The sequence below is a fragment of the Staurois parvus genome, unplaced genomic scaffold (genome assembly GCF_062004578.1).
Source record: "Staurois parvus isolate SC_StPar_1 unplaced genomic scaffold, SC_StPar_1.0 ptg000131l, whole genome shotgun sequence".
NCBI classification, from domain to species: domain Eukaryota; kingdom Metazoa; phylum Chordata; class Amphibia; order Anura; family Ranidae; genus Staurois; species Staurois parvus.
The window spans coordinates 10,509,920-10,529,307 of NW_028317927.1; the positions used below are offsets into that span (position 1 = coordinate 10,509,920).

At 43.0% G+C, this 19,388-nt stretch overlaps 1 protein-coding gene and 1 long non-coding RNA gene across 2 annotated transcripts; one reads left to right on the forward strand and one right to left on the reverse strand.

Moving 5' to 3' along the window:
* Positions 1-7,000: 7,000 nt before the first annotated feature.
* RAP2B (RAP2B, member of RAS oncogene family) lies at positions 7,001-9,793 on the reverse strand. The gene has a single exon (XM_089672610.1). It carries the CDS (start codon positions 9,629-9,631, stop codon positions 9,080-9,082), a length of 552 nt encoding a protein of 183 aa, XP_089528736.1. The 5' UTR covers positions 9,632-9,793; the 3' UTR covers positions 7,001-9,079.
* A 2,322-nt stretch (positions 9,794-12,115) lies between these two features.
* Positions 12,116-19,074, forward strand: LOC149466383 (uncharacterized). Its single transcript, XR_016312080.1, has 2 exons — positions 12,116-12,327; positions 18,700-19,074. It is a non-coding gene; the product is annotated as an uncharacterized LOC149466383 (long non-coding RNA).
* Positions 19,075-19,388: the final 314 nt, after the last annotated feature.

Below are 19,388 nucleotides of genomic sequence, written 5' to 3' on the forward strand. Positions count from 1 at the left end.
CTTCTTCTGGGTGCTAGTCCTAACCACCATGATTGGTCATGTTGACGTGACAGGATGACGTTACTCTTGCATGCATGCACAGCTCAGTGTACATTCTAAAGCAGATTGTGAACAGGTAGGCAAGTGTATTTTATTATAAAGGAGACATTGGATGTGCATTTTTAATTTTTTAACTTTAGTTCCACTTTAAACCAGGGGGTAAAACAATTGCAGTTTACCAGGAAAATCCATTCTGACAGATTGTTTTGTCCCCTCCAGTATGCAATCAGCCATGGTTACGACATCCCTGGAGAGACAATTCCACATTACTTGATCAGACCATAAACTATGAGATGAGTGCTCACTTGTGTCCTTAGGCACGTTATCCATAGATATTGGATGACCTTTGTCTGATAACTGCAAGTTTGGCTTAGGTGACAAAATGTCATTCCAGTCTTTCAGTCTCCTGCAGACATCCATGGCACAACTCCCCAGAGCAAAAGCCTGTCTGGCAGGCTGGAGAATTTGGCTGTCATTGTTCCACCCACATAATAGCCATGCCCGGTGGGGGCTGAGGTTACATAGACATGCATGTTAAAGGTATGAATGTGTAAGCTGTGCTCAGGTGGTGGAAGAAAAATCCTTATGTAATTGAACCGCTTATCCATGTCTAAACACTGCCTAAAATCTAGGATTACCTTACATTATATGATATGGATTTGGCCCTTCACTGATCACATTAATAAAGCCTAACTTCACTCATTTTCTTTTTCAGCTTTTGGAGAGAATGGAAAAGAGTTGGTTTTCTGTCAGGTTTTTATTTCTATTTGCCATGTACACCTTGCTCTAGAAGCTAGTTATAAATTCGGGCGGTTGCCATTTTTGTTTACGTTTTTACATCTGTGAACCTATTGGGGACATTTTTTCCCTCACTTCCTGTATCTGTGACAACTGTACTAGAAATTAGGAGTTTGGTTGTCACCAAAGGTAGGAAGGCACATATAGCAATAAAATACACCGTCAGAAATTCTACTCTTTGACCCACTTAACTAAAAAGTGTTTTTGCTTTTGTATGTGCCCCCGATGGAGAGAGATTCACTATAAAGTACTGTCTTGAACCCTGTCCCCAGTGGTGATGCAAATAGCAATACAGACCAGACCTCTAATCCTTTCCTAGTTTATCCAAAACAAAATTTTGGCATCAGTTGGGCTTTGTATTGGGGCTGAGTTTAAGATAGTTACTTATAGGTAGATGTATATTTAAACTAGGATAACAAAAAAATAGAGGACTGAACCATATTAAACAAAGTGGCTTAAGAAGAAAAAATAAAAGATGATATAAATTGCACATAATATACACATGCATACCTTCTCCTCTATCATTATTTAATTAATTTCAGGAAAGACAGCCAGGCCTTTTACTTCCTCCCCTGCTTTATAATTACAGTTCTGCTTTTGGAGAACACGGTACAACACTGCTGCTGCTAGTTCTGCTTTTGCCAGTATAAACGGCAATACGTTCCCTCATGGTGGTTATCAGTGCCCTGGTGAGAACTGGGAAACTCAAGCAATCACTGCACTATGGTCATAATGTGCCTGGAATGAGAAGATGTTCCACTTCCTGTGTTCTGTTCAGACAAATATTAGGGGTGCCCAATAGGAAGCCCAGGGAAGTAAAAAGTCAAATGATCATAATGCAAAGGACCCAAACTAACCCATACTAGGCCGAATAAAATGCAACTCTAGGCACTAGGAGAAAAAAAAAAAAAGGATACTCTTGTCTTGCAGTGGGGACCCCAACACTACAAGGGTTTAATGCTCATTAGCTCTAGGGGTCGAGGAAAAATGTGTAATACTTATCTTATTCTTCACTCCACCAGTCTTCCTCCATGCTGTGCAACCGATCTGCCAGAGGCCTTTTCTCTAAGGCACTCCCAGCTGACGGTCATGCATTGACACCACCACATACAAACCAGGGACACTGGTCCTGCATTGCATGCGAGGATGTTGAGGGCCTGCCCCAACCAAGTGCACTGAAGAGTGTTGGTGAAGTGATGAATAGGGCAACTAATACAGCCTTTTACTCTAGACTTAACAAGCATTCGATCCTTACAATGAAGGGACCAGTACAACGGTATAATATTTCCCAGAGTGCAGCTCTAAGGTTCCATTCACACTAGTGCGATTTCAGATGCGACTTGAATTGCATGACAATGGAAAACACATTGTTTTCAATGGTGCCCGTTCCCATCAATACAACTCGGCATGGTGCAATTTTGGAAAAGGTTCCTGCACTTCTTTGGTGTGATTCCAGCATGATTTTGCAGGACATAGTCACACTGAAAATGGGATCACAGCAGTGTGAACTAAGCCTAAAATATAAGTATGGCCAAAGATTTTTCATGGCTAACAGGGCCAAAAATCAATGTCGACTGACGTCACAGAACTGCTCCAGGCTCTGGAGGGATCCTGACAATAATGTTGGGATCCACCCAGATGCCTAAGAGGCAGCTGGCTGGATCCCTCTCTACATGTTGGAGGGGCACAGCAAGGAGCAGTGATTGACAGTCATCATTCTCTGCTCAATAAGTACCAAGAACTAAGTGATTAGTGGTCATGCCACTGTTCAGTTCTTGGTTTTAAATCCAGAGGGGGACAGCTGTAGCCATAGAGGTGAGTATGTATGTTTGTTTGTTTGTTTTTGTTGATACCCACAATTCTTTAACCTGCAAACATTGCCAGTCATATGTTGTAATGCAAAGACAAATGTTGTGCAGTAGTCCATAATAATACATTTTATTTAAACATTTAAAACTCTGTGGGGGAAAAAAAAAAGTATTTTTTTTGCTATTTGCAAATAATAATACATTACCTGTAATGATAGGTGTCCCATTATTGGCTGCTGCTGCCTTTAGTGAAACCCTTCCTTTCATTCAGCCCAGACACTACTGTAACCGTGAAATTTCTGACACTGAATCCACAGTCCCGGCTCTGCTACACTGATCCTGATTATAGTGGGTTGATTGCCACATACCTCCTCAATGTGCTTCTATATTTGAAGGAGAGGAGATTGTGATGTTCATCCGCACCTCATCCTTCCACAGAATGCCTTGCATACTGTGAAAAGAATACAAGACATTATGCGAATGGAGGAGGTGTACAGTGAGCAACCCACTATGATCAGTGTAGTATAGTCAGGACTGTAAGATTCAGTGCTGAATGTTGTGATTACAGTGGTGTTAGAGCTGAATTAAAGTAAGTTTCACAGCAGCCAGTAAAGAGACACCCATCATTACAGGCACAACGTTTTTACAATGCCAAAGCACACAGACACAACTTGTCTGTGAAGTTTTTCTTAATAACACTACATTTGTTTACAGTGAATAGACCACCTTACTACCTCAAGCAGAACTGCAGGAAAAAATGTTTTTTTCAACATGGATAGAGGGAGGTTATAAACCCTATCAGTTTTTTTGCCATCTGTGTCCCATTGGGGAGATTTTCTTTCACTTCCTGTCCCAACACCAAAAACAGAAAGCTAGAGGAAATCCCTCCAAAGAGGGAATCTTTGCCAGTCACTAGAACTAGTGTCCCCATTGAAAAATTTCCACTCTATTCCTGTTCTGAGGTCCACTCATAATTTTGGATTTTTCTTTCCAATTTCATTTTCTGTGATAACAGCCACCAGGACAAATAAAGTAAATCTCCCTAACAGAGATTGTATTATAAAACCTGACAGGTGTTCTCATCCAATCTAATAAAAAAAAAATATTATTAATAATAACAACAAGTTTTGCCTTCAGTTATAGGCCTCTTTCAAACAGGGCATACAATACTGTACGCCCCTGCAGGGCAATGTTTACTCTCACTGTAATACACACATATTTCATGCATCCCAATGCAGGCAGTCCCTGTGATGTCTATTGGGACGCAGCCACTGTGTCTGAATATAACATCAGAGTGGGCAGATCCCCAAGTGCAGCCAATGTGCCAGCACAAGGAACAATCACTGTGCAGCACTCATAAGCAGAAAGCACAGCTTGTAACAAGAACATATATGTTGCCCTTTTGTACTTCTACAATATGCAATTATAGCGCCTGTGCTGATGTTTAGAAAAAAAACCTGTACATTTAATAAGCATTTAAAACTTTATTGTATGTGTCCTAACTAGCCATCGCGTTTTTTTTGTTATATAGCATTTGTTTGGATCAAAGTTAGAGTAGAAACCCGGTCACCTTACCCATGCAAAGTCCCCACCCTCCCATCCCAATAAAACTACCTAGCCAGTTCTCTTGTCACTCTTTTCTTCTGTCACAAGTGAGGACATTACCCAGGCCTTCCAGGCATGGAGGAGCATGAGCTCTTTCTCTGTGACAGTGCTTGAGCATAGTAGCCAATTACTAAGCCCTGTCACATGACCGGAGGAGTGATGTCACTGCTCCCACTGGTTGCAAACACTGTAGATTTGAGTGCAGTAAGAGCAGGCAAGGTGCGTATATGGGGAAAGGAAGGAAGGGGTTCAGCTACTATGCCCTGCAAGGACAAGTACAAATGTTTCTTTAATTATGGCATGTTTGATCAACTTTACACACATACTTGAAATTATTTTTAATACACTAGAAAGCCTCTGATGGGAAAGGCCATCCTTTCATCCCTGCTTGCAAATGATTTCTAAAAGCAGTAAAGTAACTATTCAGGACATGTACAGCTGGAAGCTACCCAGATTCCATTCAACAGGTGAGGCCAGCTAATTCTAGTCGGCAAACACTGCAGCTCTGCAAGATTTAGAAAGGCTACTTAATTTCAAACTAATGCCTGTCCTAACAATGAACTTTTATTTGATCCATGTAGATCTGCTAAAGGAGAATGGCCAAACCTTTTTTGGCCATACTTCTCTTGTGGGTCACAGAAATTGCACTTAGTTCTGCACTACTGTGACCCAGTTTCAGTTGACAGTGGGCTAAAGCTGGATGTTAGAGCCAATCCAGGCTCTGCAGAGATCCTGACAACAATGTTGGAATCTACCCAGATGCCTGACTTGCAGCTGGCAGAGCCATTCAGCGAGCTGCTGAGAACCAGAGCCAGTCATTTCCGCCCCCTGCACATCCCAATGCTCCAGTGAGCGTTAGGAGGGGCAGAGCAGAGACCAGCCCCAAGAACTGAATGATCAGCAGTGTTTGATCGCTCGGTTCTCAGTATAGAGCTGGCAGAGGATAACTGCAGCATCAGAGCAAAGCTGCAGCCATCTAGGTGAAAACGTACTGTATATTTTTTTTATTCCTCTATATCTCTTTTAAATATATAAATTTAAAAATGTTTTGTTAGATATGATCAAATACCTGTTTATTCAACCAGAAATCTAGTGTTGTCCTATGTTGTCTGTGATATCTCAAGCAGCCTTATCTTCCTGCCTAGGCTACTGCTGTGGACTACAGAACACCACCTCATATGTCATGGATAAAAACAGGATGAAACATCAGGGGTTATTTACTAAAACCGGAGAGTGCAAAATCTGGTACAACTCTGCATGGAAACCAATCAGCTTCCAAGATTCATTGCCAAACTTGATTGAACAAGCTGTAGTTAGAACCTGACTGGCTACCATGCACAGCTGCACCAGATTACAAGTGCACCAGTTTTAGTAAATCTACCCCATTGTGATGTCCTAGCACTTCCTGTTCTAGAAAATGCTGCTCCTCCAACTGGAGAATGTGTCAAGACTAGAACCTCATTAACTTTTTTTGCTGTGTCTCTGCTGAAGTGACAATGTTGTCACCAGGACAAGTCTGGGGAAATTTCCCTTAAAAGTGAGCAAGAAAAACCTGGCAGAGGTTCTTCTAAGGCCTCATGCACACTGGACATGTTTTCTGCCTCTAAATGCCTATCAATGCACACATAGGCATTTAAAGGAGTTTAGAGGCAGAAAAAAAAACCCTACTGCTAGTGTGTCCAGCAGCAACAGCGTTTTGGGAGAAAAAAAAAATGCTTGACATGTGTAAATGCCTCTAAATGCAAATTAACCCTAGGCGTGTTTAGCTACTGAATGTTCATTCATTTCAATGGACAGAATAAGTTATTATAGCCAATTAAATGAATTAGCGTACAAATGCTTGATGCACCTAAACGCATTACACGAGTTTACAAGCATTTTTTTTTCTGTCAAAAGACCGCTACAAGGAGGAAAGGCGTTGAGGAGAGATAGCAAATATGTCCAGTGTGCATAAGGCCTAACAGGAATACCAGCTTCCCTAATCTACTACTTTAAAAACAAAAAGACAAATAACCAATATGTATAGCTGATATCTGTAATGGATTATTAAAATGTTATTAACAAGGGTCCACTCACACCAGCAGGAGTAAATTATGCATGAATGGGCCCTCAACAGCCCTTAATATTGCATAGCAAAATCCAATGTTATATAGATACCAGCTATACATTTTTTGTTGCTGTTTTAATAAAACACTGGGAAAGGCGTGAAGGGGCAACTCACAACGTTTTTACAGTGCATTGTCCTGTTTACCTTTTTTCAAACTTTCTTGAAATGTCATTTGATTCGACTTTATGCATCGCACCGCCCTGTGATGCAAGTAGTGCATCGCAACATATGCGCTGCATAAAAATGCATCCTGCCCTACTTATTTTTAGTACACACAGACTCAATGCACTAAAACAGGACATAAGGCACATTACCTTGTCTATACATTGGGCAGCACTACCCAACATATAGAATGTAAATATGTCCCTGTCACAAATCTGCAAACTTGTTAAATCTAAAAATAGTATGTTCATACCCCAAATGTATGTCATTTCAGTGCATGCAACACAGGAAAATTGATGTCACACACAGAATGGACCCTTAATATTTTATATAAAAGGTTATCATTGTCTTCAGCAATGCATCCGTCATCACGCTCACAGCAGGCAGCTGGCAGCATTGCACGTCGCACTCTACCAGTCTGCCAATGTGTCATGAGAACCCACCACATCACCCCGCCCCAAGTCAAAGAAAACACTTCATGTTATGTCACAATGAATTTTGTATTCAACATAGTTTAAAACATAAAAGACAAGCTTGTGCCAGCATGTCCAAGAAAATCAAAATTACACATATTCATGGTCTTGTGGTACATCACATTTTCATTTCAAGATCTCGGACTGCTTTGCAATGTTAAAACCACTGCTTGCAATGTGACAAAAGAAAGAAAACTAAAAATGTTGTAAAATAAGATCCGCACCCTTTCTGTGTCAGTATGTGCGTTCAGTATGGCACAGAAATGGTTAACCAATATTCCCCATAACCCCCCCTCCCGCCCCCTTATCCCACCCCCTCAAAAAATGTGCAAGACATGGAAACTACATTTACAGGCTCAGAAACGGGTTCCAGGGACAATAGATCCTTTTGTCCACACTTGTTCAGTGTGATTACCGAGAGGAAACTGTTAAGTAGTTTGCAGAATAGGAGATAATGGGATTTTGTGGAGATTTTCACAGGTTGGCACCGGCTGGAACAGCTGAATTTTGAAGGCACTCTAAGGACGTTGGGTGCTGGTGACCCCGGTAAGCAGAAGTCATTTCACTGTATTTTAAATACAAGCTGGGCATCAAAAAAATTAGTTATGGCCAGCTCACAGGACAAAAGGAGAAAGAACATATGTAACATTTTTCACAGCTGATAAAAAAATACTAACAGTCTTCCCAAATTCCCATTTTATACAGCAGGTAAACAAAATAGATTTCCCCTCTCACACACACTCACATCAGCAGCGAGAGTGCCAACGTCGGCAACCCCCCACTGCGTTGGCATCGTTTGTTTCAGTTGAAGATGTGCAATACTTATGAATGGATACTTTGTAACAATAATCCGACTTTGCATAGAAAAGGAGAGTCATCGGCTATACAGTCTAGGGTGACTCCGATCTGATGGGGGTCACTCTCCTCTCACCCTCCTGGTGCCACCTCCGTTAGGGCATGAAGTAACCCCACAACACCCCTTCAGAAAACTTTTCCTTGTTGCTCTTCAGACCCTGATGACCACAAGTTTTTTGTGAACACATGACATTTCAGCCAGGGGCGGACAAACCATTTGTGCAGACTGTGCAACTGCCCTTGGGGGGCTATTTATACAGATGTAAGACCAAACTGGCATTGGGACCCCTCCTGTTTTTAGTCAAACACAGTTCACTTCTATCTTTCAATCTATGCACAGTGAATAAGTGTTTCTAGTTAACCAGAAGCTGAACAGGGGGCCAAAAACTAGTGGTCCAGGGTGACTGCTGCCATTAGTTGAACAGGAGACCCAAAAACTGGTGGCTCAGGGTGACCAACAGTAGTTGAATGGGTAACCGCTGATAGTAGTTGAAGAGGGGCCCAAAACTAGTGGCTCAGGGAGACCACAATCTGTAGTGGAACAAAGGGTGCAAAAACTGGAGGTCCCGGGTGACTACCACCTGGGCCCCAAAACTGTTGGTCCAAGGTAACCGCTGGCATTAGTTGAACAGAGTTCCACAAAAAAATGTTGGCCCAAGGTGACCACGGCCATTACTTGAACAGAGTCCCAAAAACTGGTGGCCCAGGTTGATCACTGCTAGTAGTTGAAAGGGGGGTCTGCCAAAGATGGTGGCCCAATGTGACTGTTGTCAGTAGCTGAATGGCAGACCCAAAAACTGGTGGCCCGATGTGACTGTTGCCAGTAGCTGAACAGGAGACCCAAAAACTGGTGGCCTAAGGTGACTGGTGCCAGTAATTGAACAGGGGTTCCCAAAAAACTAGTGGCCCCGGTTGATCACTGCTAGTGGCTGAACAGGGGGCCCCAAACTCACGGCCCAATGTGACCGTTACCAGTAGCTGAACGGGAGTCCCAAAGAACTGGTGGTCCAGGTTGATGAGTGGCCCAAGGTGACTGTGGCCAGCAATTGAACAGGACCAGGTTGACTGCCACCAGTAGTTGAATGGGTTGCTTAGGGTGACCTCCGCCAATCCCAGCACAACACACCCTGTTGTTTCCGGAGTCAGTGGATGCAAAGTTGGTTGCAATCATGTTACAAGTAAAATACGAGATAGTGCATTGTAAAGAGGAGCAATAAAGGGGGGGTCGAACCTCAGAGGATGACACAGGAGGAGCAGCACTGGTCGTCTCCATTGGGTTGGGAAGCATAGTTCATCTGGCGGACGATTTCTGCGAAGAGCTCGTCCACAGACGCTTTGTTTTTGGCAGAAGTTTCCATAAAGGGACAGTTCCAGTCGTCAGCCAGGGCTTTCCCTTCCCCATAGGACACTTCCCTTTCCCCCTCCAAGTCCACCTTGTTGCCCACCAGGATCATGGGCACCTTCTCGTAGCGCTTGACCCGGATGATCTGGTCCCTCATGGGTTTGATGTCCTGGAAGCTCTGCTGGTTGACCAGGCTGTAGACCAGGATGAAGCCCTGCCCGTTCTTGATGTACAGATCCCGCATAGAGGCGAACTGCTCGGTGCCAGCCGTGTCCAGGATCTCCAGCACCGACGGCGACGAGTCCACTTCGATCTCCTTCCGGTAGAAGTCCTCGATGGTCGGGTCGTACTTCTCGATGAACGAGCCGGTCACAAACTGGACGGTGAGCGCCGATTTGCCCACCCCGCCGGAGCCCAGCACTACTACTTTGTATTCTCTCATGGTGGCCGGGGGGAAGGAAGGAAGGTAGGCGGGCGGGGGTCAGCGGCTTTCACTTCATCGGCGGCTGCTCGCACGATGTGCCGGACCAGCCCTGCCGCTCTCCGGCGCTGCCCGTCTCTCCATTCCTTTCTAAGGCAGCGGCTCTAGTTATCTTCAATTACACTCAATGCATTCTGCAACAGCTCGCCTGCTATTGGCTGCCCGGCCTGTCAGCCGTGATTGGCCCACCGGAGCCGGCCTGTGATTGGCTGTGACGTTTAGCCGCAGAGAAAGTCTTTTCGTTAGTCAGATGTGAGTCATTGGCCATTGGCTGGTCATGTGGAGCCCAGGCTTGGTGTGTGTGAGTGTGCTGCATTCTTCCTGTAATCATTGTGTGCACACATAGGGCGCACTGTACACCCTGCACCTCACCTTCCCTCACAAAGTGTGGCGGTGTGCACTGTGCCAGCTTTACACTGCACCTCAATGTGGACAAATGCTGCCATTTTTACATACATGTTCAAACCAGCATTCTATCATAGGTAATTATCCAAATCGGATATATTTTCTGAAAGCAGAGCCTTGGAGAATAAAATGGTGGTTGCTGCAGCTTTATATGTCACTCAATATTCACGCAATTATCAAATGCAAATTTTCAGGTGACAATACACTTTAATTCATTTTAATGCACAACACACAATATAATACTCATTTTTGTTAAAGTGGGGTTCCACCCAAAAGTGGAAGCTGCGCTTGTTGCCTCCTCCCCCCTCCACTGCCATATTTGGCAGCTTTTGGGGGGGAGCGGGTACCTGGTTTTGACAGGTACTCGCACCCACTTCTGGCTCACTTCGCCGCGGCAAAGTGAGCTGGAAGTTCAGCCCCCTCCTCCTCCCGCAGTCTCCTGGAACACTTCACAGGTCCTGAAGACTGCCGAACCAATCAGAATGCACAGCGCAACTTGTGCATGTGCAGGGGGCACCTGGCTGTGAAGCCATAAGTTCTCACAGCCTGGTGCCCACAGTTGTGATGCCGGTGCTGAGGAGAGAAGAGAAAGAGACGGGAAGGCGCAGGTGAGCACATCGCTGGACCCTGGGACAGGTAAGTGCTTGTTTATTAAAAGTTAGCAGTTGCAATTTTTGTAGCTGCTGACTTTTAATAAACACAAAACTGACTGGAACTCTGCTTTAATATATAAAAGATGATGTGTCAAGTAAGTAGATACCAAACATGTCAAGATTTAAAATTGCACATGACCCTGAAATGGTGACAAATTAGGGTACCTAAAATTACCCATTAAGTCACCGGTCACACTGCTGCGATTTAAAATCGTGCAATTTGTGTGCAATTTCAGGGCGATTTAAGGAGCCATTTTTTGAACACTTTATTGCTCTACTTGTGAAGATTTTCAAGGATTTATTGCAATTTTAAGTACGATTTCCATTATATTCTATGTATGTGAAATCGCAACAAAACTGCAAATGCATGAGTGAAGGATGGGAGTAATTTAGATTTTTTTATTTATTGATTTATTTTTCATTCAACTTTATTTTCCCTTAACTTTAAGGGAAAAACAACACCCCTTGTGAAAGCATAAGCAGTGACAGGTACTCTTTATGGAGAGATCAGGGGTCTGTTAGACCCCTGATCCCTTCAGCGCTCTCCAAGGCAGCTGATCAAACAGAGATCGGTTTTATTGGCTACTTCCCTGGTTGTACCTCTTTGGGCAGTCATCCTGACTGTTTACAGCAGCATACCTCCCAACTTTGTTAGCAAATGTATGTAGGCATAAGACACACTTCCTGCCACGCCCCCTTAAAGGAGAATTATACAAAAAAATTAGTTAAACCCACAAGTGTTTTTTTTTTCACCACTTCTATACCTTTTTACTGGCTTTTGAAGTTTACAAATGCAACAATTTGGCAATTGGATGAAACTTTTAGCTAGGAAACTAGGAAACACTTTTTAAAAGATAAATAGTGAATTTTATATACAACTATATAGATCAGACCAAAATAAGGGACAAATGATGAGGAAGGATGGACTGAGGAACTTTGTTCCAAATTAGGGATGGTCCCTCCAAATCAGCGACAGTTGGGAGGTATGCAGCATTCCTGGGATCCCCAGTAAAACGGGAGAGCCCAAGAATGACAGTAGGAGGGGAGCCCCTGTCTGTGCTCTGTAAAAGTCATCAGGCTGCTGTAGAACAGTTTAATCACTTTTACGTGAAAACTGATCGCCAGCTCCAATAAACAATACCAAGATCATGGCTACAGCTGCAGTCATGATCCTTATACAACCACTTGCTCCCAAGGCCATATACAGTATCTATCTATCTGTCTATCTATCTAAATATCTATCTATCTCGTATGTATACACTCACCGGCCACTTTATTAGTTACACCTTGCTAGTACCAGGTTGGACCACCTTTTGCCTTCAGAACTGCCTTAATTCTTCGTGGCATAGATTCAACAAGGTGTTGGAAACATTCCTCAGAGGTTTTGGTCCATGTTGATATGAGTTACTGTTGCCTTTAAATCATCTCAAAGCAGTCTGCCCATTCTCCTCTGACATCAACAACACATTTTTGTCCACAGAACTGCCGCTCACTGGATATTTTCTCTTTTTCAGACCAATCTCTGTAAGCCCTAGAGATGGTTGTGAATGAAAATCCCCACGATGGACCTGTCTAGGTTTGGAAGTTGCCAGGAGAACGGTACTTGCCTGACTGCATTGTGCCAAGTGTAAAGTTTGGTGGAGGGGGGATTATGGTGTGGGGTTGTTTTTCAGATGTTTGGCTTGGCCCCTTAGTTCCAGTGAAGGGAACTCTCAAGGCATCAGCATACCATGACATTTTGGACAATTTAATGCTCCTAAGTTTGGGAGGGCCCCTTCCTGTTCCAATATGAATGCGCACTAGTGCAAAAAGCAAGGTCCATAAAGACATGGATGAGTGAGTTTGGGGTGGAGGAACTTGAGTGGCCTGCACAGAGTCCTGACCTCAACCCAATAGAACACCTTTGGCATGAATTAGAGCGTGCACTGCTAGCTAGGCCTTCTTTTCCGAAATCAGTGCCTGACCTCATAAACGCGCTTCTGGAAGAATGGTCAAACATTCCCATAGATACACTCCTAAACCTTGTGGACAGCCTTCCCAGAAGAGTTGAAGCTGTTATAGCTGCAAAGGATGGGCCAACCCAATATTGAACCCTACAGACTAAGACTGGGATGCCAGTTCATGTGCGTGTAAACGTAGGTGTCCCAATACTTTTGCCAATTTAGTGTGCATATATATATATATATGTGTGTGTATATATATATATATATATATATATACAGCCTAAGGGTGAAAAGCGGACAGTAATGGGTGCCCACACATGTGAAGGTGTTTTCATTCAAATACATTGGTATGCATGTTGATGCAGTTTAATACATATTACAAGGTGTAATGAAGTTTGTTTGATGCTTTTCCACAGATTTAAATTAAAAACGCATCTTGGCAAAATGCATAAGTGTGGTACTAGCCTAAGACGGGCTCCCCACTAGCACAGTGCAGTACCATGCACGCTTTACATCACCTTAAAGTATATGTATAGCCACCATTTTTTGGTTTGTCTAGGCTTTGACTTTGGGTGAACTAGGTAAGGATTAAAACCCCTACCAGTTTTTTTTCAATGGGGAAATTTCCCTTTACTTCCTGCCCCACATAATCAACAGGAAGTTAAAGGAAATCTCCCAAAGTGAGGGGAATGCCCCTTTTACAGGATAAGTATGAACTTTAAAAAAACAAACATCTATACTCACCCATCCATACTCAGCTCGACGCTGCCATCTCTGTGTGTTGCTGCACTGTTCCATGCCGGTTCTACCAGTGAGAACTGAATGATCACATGACCATTTCTTAGTTCTCAGTCTGCTGAAAAGTGGAGAGTAGTGACTACCATTCACCTCTCTGTTCTATTCCTCCAGTGCTCACTGGAGTGCCAGGCTGGGAAGGGGGTAGGTGCAGCTGGCTCCAGCTCTCAGCTGTCAATCAAGACAATGGGTAAATCCAGACAATATTATCGGGATCCTTCCCGAGACTGGTACTGCTCTGCCCTGTCAGCTGTCAGAAAGCTGGGAAAACCTCAACAATATTGTCGGGAGTCTTTGTGAGCTTGGCACGTCTCGGCCCCATCAGTGAGCATTAGGCCTCCATCAGCTGACTCTGAGTCACAGGAGGACAAAAGAAAATGTAAATGTATGCCTGTGACCCACTAGAGAAATATAGCCAAAAAAATCTTAGGCCATACTTCTTTTTTACACTGGCCATACATTGATGAAGAGTCAGACAGTTTAGCAGGGACTGGCTGAATTTAAAGTGTTACTAAACCCACAACAGTAAAATCAGTCTGTATATGCAGTAAATCATGCTTGTTATACTCACTGTGGAACCTAAGGCGTTAATCTTCTCTGCCTCTCCTCTTGTTGAAATGACCACCTGATACAGACTGAATCTGTAGGTATATGCACATGCTCAGTTTGGTGTGTATTCCTAGAGAGTTTTTTTTTTCTTGGGAGAGTGCATATGATCAGCACAGGGCCAATCAGCACTGTCCAGACAGAGGGTCAATGGTTTCATATCCTCTTAGAGCAGAAAGAAAACTCCTCCTACAAGCTTTAACCAGTGCTCTGCTGAAGTCACAAGACTTCTCTAACTGCTGATGAGAAAAGGTATTTAGCAGTTTATATTTACAAAAATAATTGCATTTCCATGCTGTGTGTACTGTGGGAGACCAGATATAGTGAATGCAGGGCCCTGGGTTTAGTAACACTTTAAATCAGTGTGTGGCCATCGACAGAAGTACCGTAAATTATTTTGTCAACATCTGTTGAATGACATATTGGAAAACTTTCCATCAATCAATGGTTGCAGCTATATGTGTAATCTGACCTCCTGGTAGGGGAGGGAGGAATTCCTCCACTTGGTTTGTGTGATTGGAGGAATCTGTTTTTGTTTTTTTTTTGTTCAGTTTGTTGTCTGAATAAAGAAAACTAAACATGTATGGCCAGCTATGGACTGGATTACTCAGAAAACTCCACTGTAAATCATTGAGCAGAGGCAATTCAGTAGGTTCAGGCATTCAGGAGGCGATAACGCCATCACCTGCCTCCCTGTTTTTTTTTTTCTGATCACAAGCCAAGATTTGCATTGGTGCTAAATTACGGCATGGTCCTATTGACTTCAACAGGTGCGTTTTTCAAGTGACACTGCCTGCCAAACTTGACAGTGTGTGCAGACCTCAGTGGCCACCATGTTATTTTGTAGTGAGGAGGTAATAATATGGATCAATTGCCTGTTTTTACCTCCTTTTGGCAATTTGTGTAAATTCAGCCATGGAGAGAATTGTCCTTAGAACAGAATTCCCTGTTGGAAGATTTCATCTAACTTCTTCTGGTGACTCTAACATTATTATTATTATTATGATACAGGATTTATATAGCGCCAATGGTTTGCTCAGCGCTTTACATTATAGTGGGAGACAATACAGTAACAATACAGTTTGATACAAGAGGGATTTGAGGGCCCTGCTCCTTGGAGTTTACAATCTAGGAGGGTGGGGTGAATGGTACAGTAGGTAGTCACTGTGGCTGGTGGAGTGGTTGAAAAAGTAGAGGATTCCAGAATTAGCAGAGGGCGGGATAGGCTTCCCTGAAGAGAAAGGTTTTCAGTGATTGCCGAAAGGCAAGTAGAGTAGGTGATAATCTGATAGATTGGGGTAGGGAGTTCCAGAGGTTGGGTGACGCCCTGGAGAAGTCTTGGAGACGAGCATGGGAGGAGGAGATGAGGGAGCTAGAGAGTAAGAGGTCTTGCGAGGAGCGGAGTGCACGGTTTGGGTGATATTTAGAGATAAGATTGGTTATGTAAGTTGGGGCAGTGTTGTGGATGGCTTTATATGTCATTGTTAGAGTTTTGAATTTTATCCGTTGGGCAACTGGGAGCCAGAGAGGGGAGGCGGATACGGAACGGTTATTGTTGGACATGTTGGATTTCCCCTTCATTTTCCTTCTCAGTGACAATATACACGCAAATCCCCCCAGTGAAGACACAGACAGCAATAAAAACCTGACAGACGATCTAACCGATTACCACTCTATCCAAAATGAAAAAATGGAAAGTGCATCTTGGCAAATCACACAAGTGTGGGTCTGGCGTTAGGCCTCGTTAACAGTGTACATAGCGCTTGCGATTTTGTTACTGCGATTCTCGTGCAGAAACACTTGTCACACATAGAGAAGCCTATTCACTTCAATGGGATGTCCTAAGCGTATTTTCACTTCAAAGAAGCTCAGGGAACAAATTTTGGCCCTGAGCTAGGAGCAGTTTTATACTCTGCTTATAAATCCAAATCACCTATACGTGAACGGGCCTACGTCTGGCTCCACACTGCATTACCGCATGGAAATTTGCACGTTTTACTGCACATCACCTTAACACACTGTAGTATGTGCTCAGTGGTCATTCATTAGAATTCTGTCCTGATCTCCACATAGAATTGTAGAAAGTTGTTTAATGTGAGAAAGCTGCCAGAACATGCCCAAGCATGTACAGTATAATATTGGTGTCTGCACACTTCAGCCCCCACCTACAATCCATACTGTAATGGTAGGCTGATGCAGATTTCAATCAAATCTCTGCAATCTCATAGAAGTTTAATATGTTATTAACCACTTGCCCTCCAGAGGATTTACCCCCCTTCCTGACCAGGCTATTTTTGTGCGATAAGGCACTGCATTACTTTAACTGACAATTGTGCGGTCATGTAACACTGCACCCACATTAAATTTATGTCCTTTTTTTCCCACAAATGGAGCTTCCTTTCGGAGGTATTTGATCGTCTGTGCATTTTTAATTTTTTGCGCTATAAACAAAAAATTCTGACAATTTTGAACAAAACCCCAATATTTTTTACTTTTAGCTATAAAACATATTCAGTAAAAAAAATGTGTCATAAATTTAGGCCAAAATGCATTCTGCTACATGTCTTTGCAAAAAAAAATCCCTATGCGTGTAAATTAATTGGTTTACATGAAAGTTATAGCATCTACAAATGGCAGTATATATACTAATAATGGCTGTGATCAGCGACTTATTACAGGACTGTGGCGGGCATTCTGACACTGCGGGGGAACTGACTAACTGCTACTGACATCCCACTGACACTAATATAGTGATCAGTGCTAATAAAAAGCACTGACAGTGTACTAATGACACGGGGCAGGAAGGGGTTAACATCTGGGGCAATCAAAGGGTTAACTGTGTGCTGGTTTACTGAGTTGTCTGTGTGTGCTTTACTGTGTAAGCAAGCTGCTTTGTATTGCTCTGCTATGCAGAGCAATACAAAGCAACGTGCTGGTGCTGACAGGGGAGAGATCTGTATTGTTTACATACAGACCTCTCCTCTGTCAGTGTTCCTCAGCGATTGCCGGGTGCCGGCGGGGATTCTCCAGCCGAGACCCAGTGATCGACAACTGTAGCCGCCAATGTTGGCGAGGGTAGGCCGTATGCACTGCTCCATGCACAATACAAATCTCATAATCCATAGTCCCTAGTCCATTTTGGGAGCAAGTAAAAGAGGTTGGCTATGTTCCTACAAACAGTGGGACCATAGAGAACAAACATAGCCACTATCTAACAGGAAGTCAGATTACAACAGCATAAAGAAAGAAATTTGGAGATCTGGGGGAGGCTGAGAGCAATAGAAGGGATTTTTTTTCCTTTCATTTTTTTTTTCATTTTCAGGAGCCATTGGCTCGAGCTGCTGTGAATCACAATCACTTTAAGTTCAGCCTCCCACAACAGTCAAATTTTCTTATGTGGCCCCTTGGGAGAGTTAATTGCCCAATGTCCACCCTTGTATCACACTCTGCTTTTGTGTTTTCTAATATGTTATTATACACTGTATACATGAGAAAATATGACACATGCTAAAATGAGATACAATAATGATGATGTTTTGTCTGAAACCTTTAGGAGAGGCTGGGTTTGGCTTTCAGAAAATCTATAAAATCAAATCCGGTACTGTAAATAGTAAGTTGTGTTTTATAGGCAAGGTATTCCCTTACACCATTAAATCATCTATGACTCATGCCATGTACAAAGTACAGTATTTACAATGGAGGCCTAAATTCTTTCGGATTATAAACCTTTATGGATGTGAACTGTAACGTGACAGCCCACACAACAATTCTCAGCAGAACATCAGCTACAGTAGTCCACTACAGCTTACTAATACTGATGTGATGTGATAAAGGCTAAGTGTACCTTTTAGAAAAGAAAAATAATACATTCACATATATGTTTCTGAAAGAAATATGCTTTTTTTTATTTATTTGTAAATGAGCTTGCATTGCAATTGCAATGAGTGGATCATATTCTCCTTCCAGGTCTATGTCTGTACCAAGATTCAGCCTTTCAGTTGGAGCGCTAAAGAAAGCATCAATATACTATGAGTGGGGTGACCACTCCATTGAAAATGACAAATCCATCTGCCGTAGTGGCAGACGAGACTTGTAGCTTATTCATTTATAGATCTCTGTAAATAATTCCCATTCAACAGATGGGCGTGGATATGTAGTTGGAGCCTCAAACTCAATTTCAAATTTGACAGCTGCTGTGGGGGAGAAGACCCCTCAAACACTATCAGAAGGAGGGATGTTTGGGGGGGGGGGGCAGTTGGCACCATGTTACACGTAAACCCTAAATATAGGTGTAATGTAACATGGTCTTTAAGGTGAACTCAGCCTTTATAGATTTTTTCTACTATGGTCTGCCTTGCATCCTTATGTTTGAAAGAAAATAAATTCTACTCTCATTTAGAATGTCCACATTTTTGTAATTTCGGTGTGCTTCTACAAATGTGGTTTCATTTTGACATTAAGTGCACTTTGTTAATGTCCACCAAGTTTTCCCAAACGTGGTCCAAGCAGATGGATATATTTGAACACTCAAAAACACTGCAAAAAATAATAATAAATGCAAAAAGCAAAAATGTCCATTTATTATTATTATTATTATTATTATATGTTTTTTTCTTTTGCATTTTAGCCTCTAATGCATCGCAACCATCGTAAGAAGATCACAGATGCAATACTCTGGGTCCTGCAGATTTTTCCTTCAGCCCCTGGTTTGTATATAGCTATGGACTCCAAGTGTGGTGACATCATTGCACTTGTGTTCCATTAAGAACTACAGACTCTGTGCTGCAGTGGCAGATGGAATTTGTAGGTTTTTTTTCATTCACAACATCCTGTGAGTGAATAAAACACTTGACTGTGCATGTCTGAATTTGAAAAATGACAGGAGCCAGTGGTGAGAAGAAAGGAGTTGATTTTGGGGGCAGGGGCTGTACATGCTGACCACCCTAAATATGGATGTAACATGAAACATGGTCAGAAAAATTAAATTATCCTTTAAAATGGACTATGTGCTGCAGTGTGTGTTAGTGCTGTTATTGCAGCTCTCGTTCTCCATAGTACTTACCTGAACAGCCCCCAGTAGGTACGCATGGCTGTTTCAATCCAAGGCTCTTGGTGTGCTGTAACCAGGGGCGGACTAACAACTCATGGGGCCCCCGGGCAATAGGGGATCATGGGGCCCCTGTGTCCTTGCCCAAACTCAAAAAAGCCTATGAAAAAGGTACCAGGGGCATCTCATGGGGCCCCCTACTGACCCCGGGCCCTCGGGCAGTGCCCGAGTTTCCAAATGGTCAGTCCGCCCCTGGCTGTAACACTCTC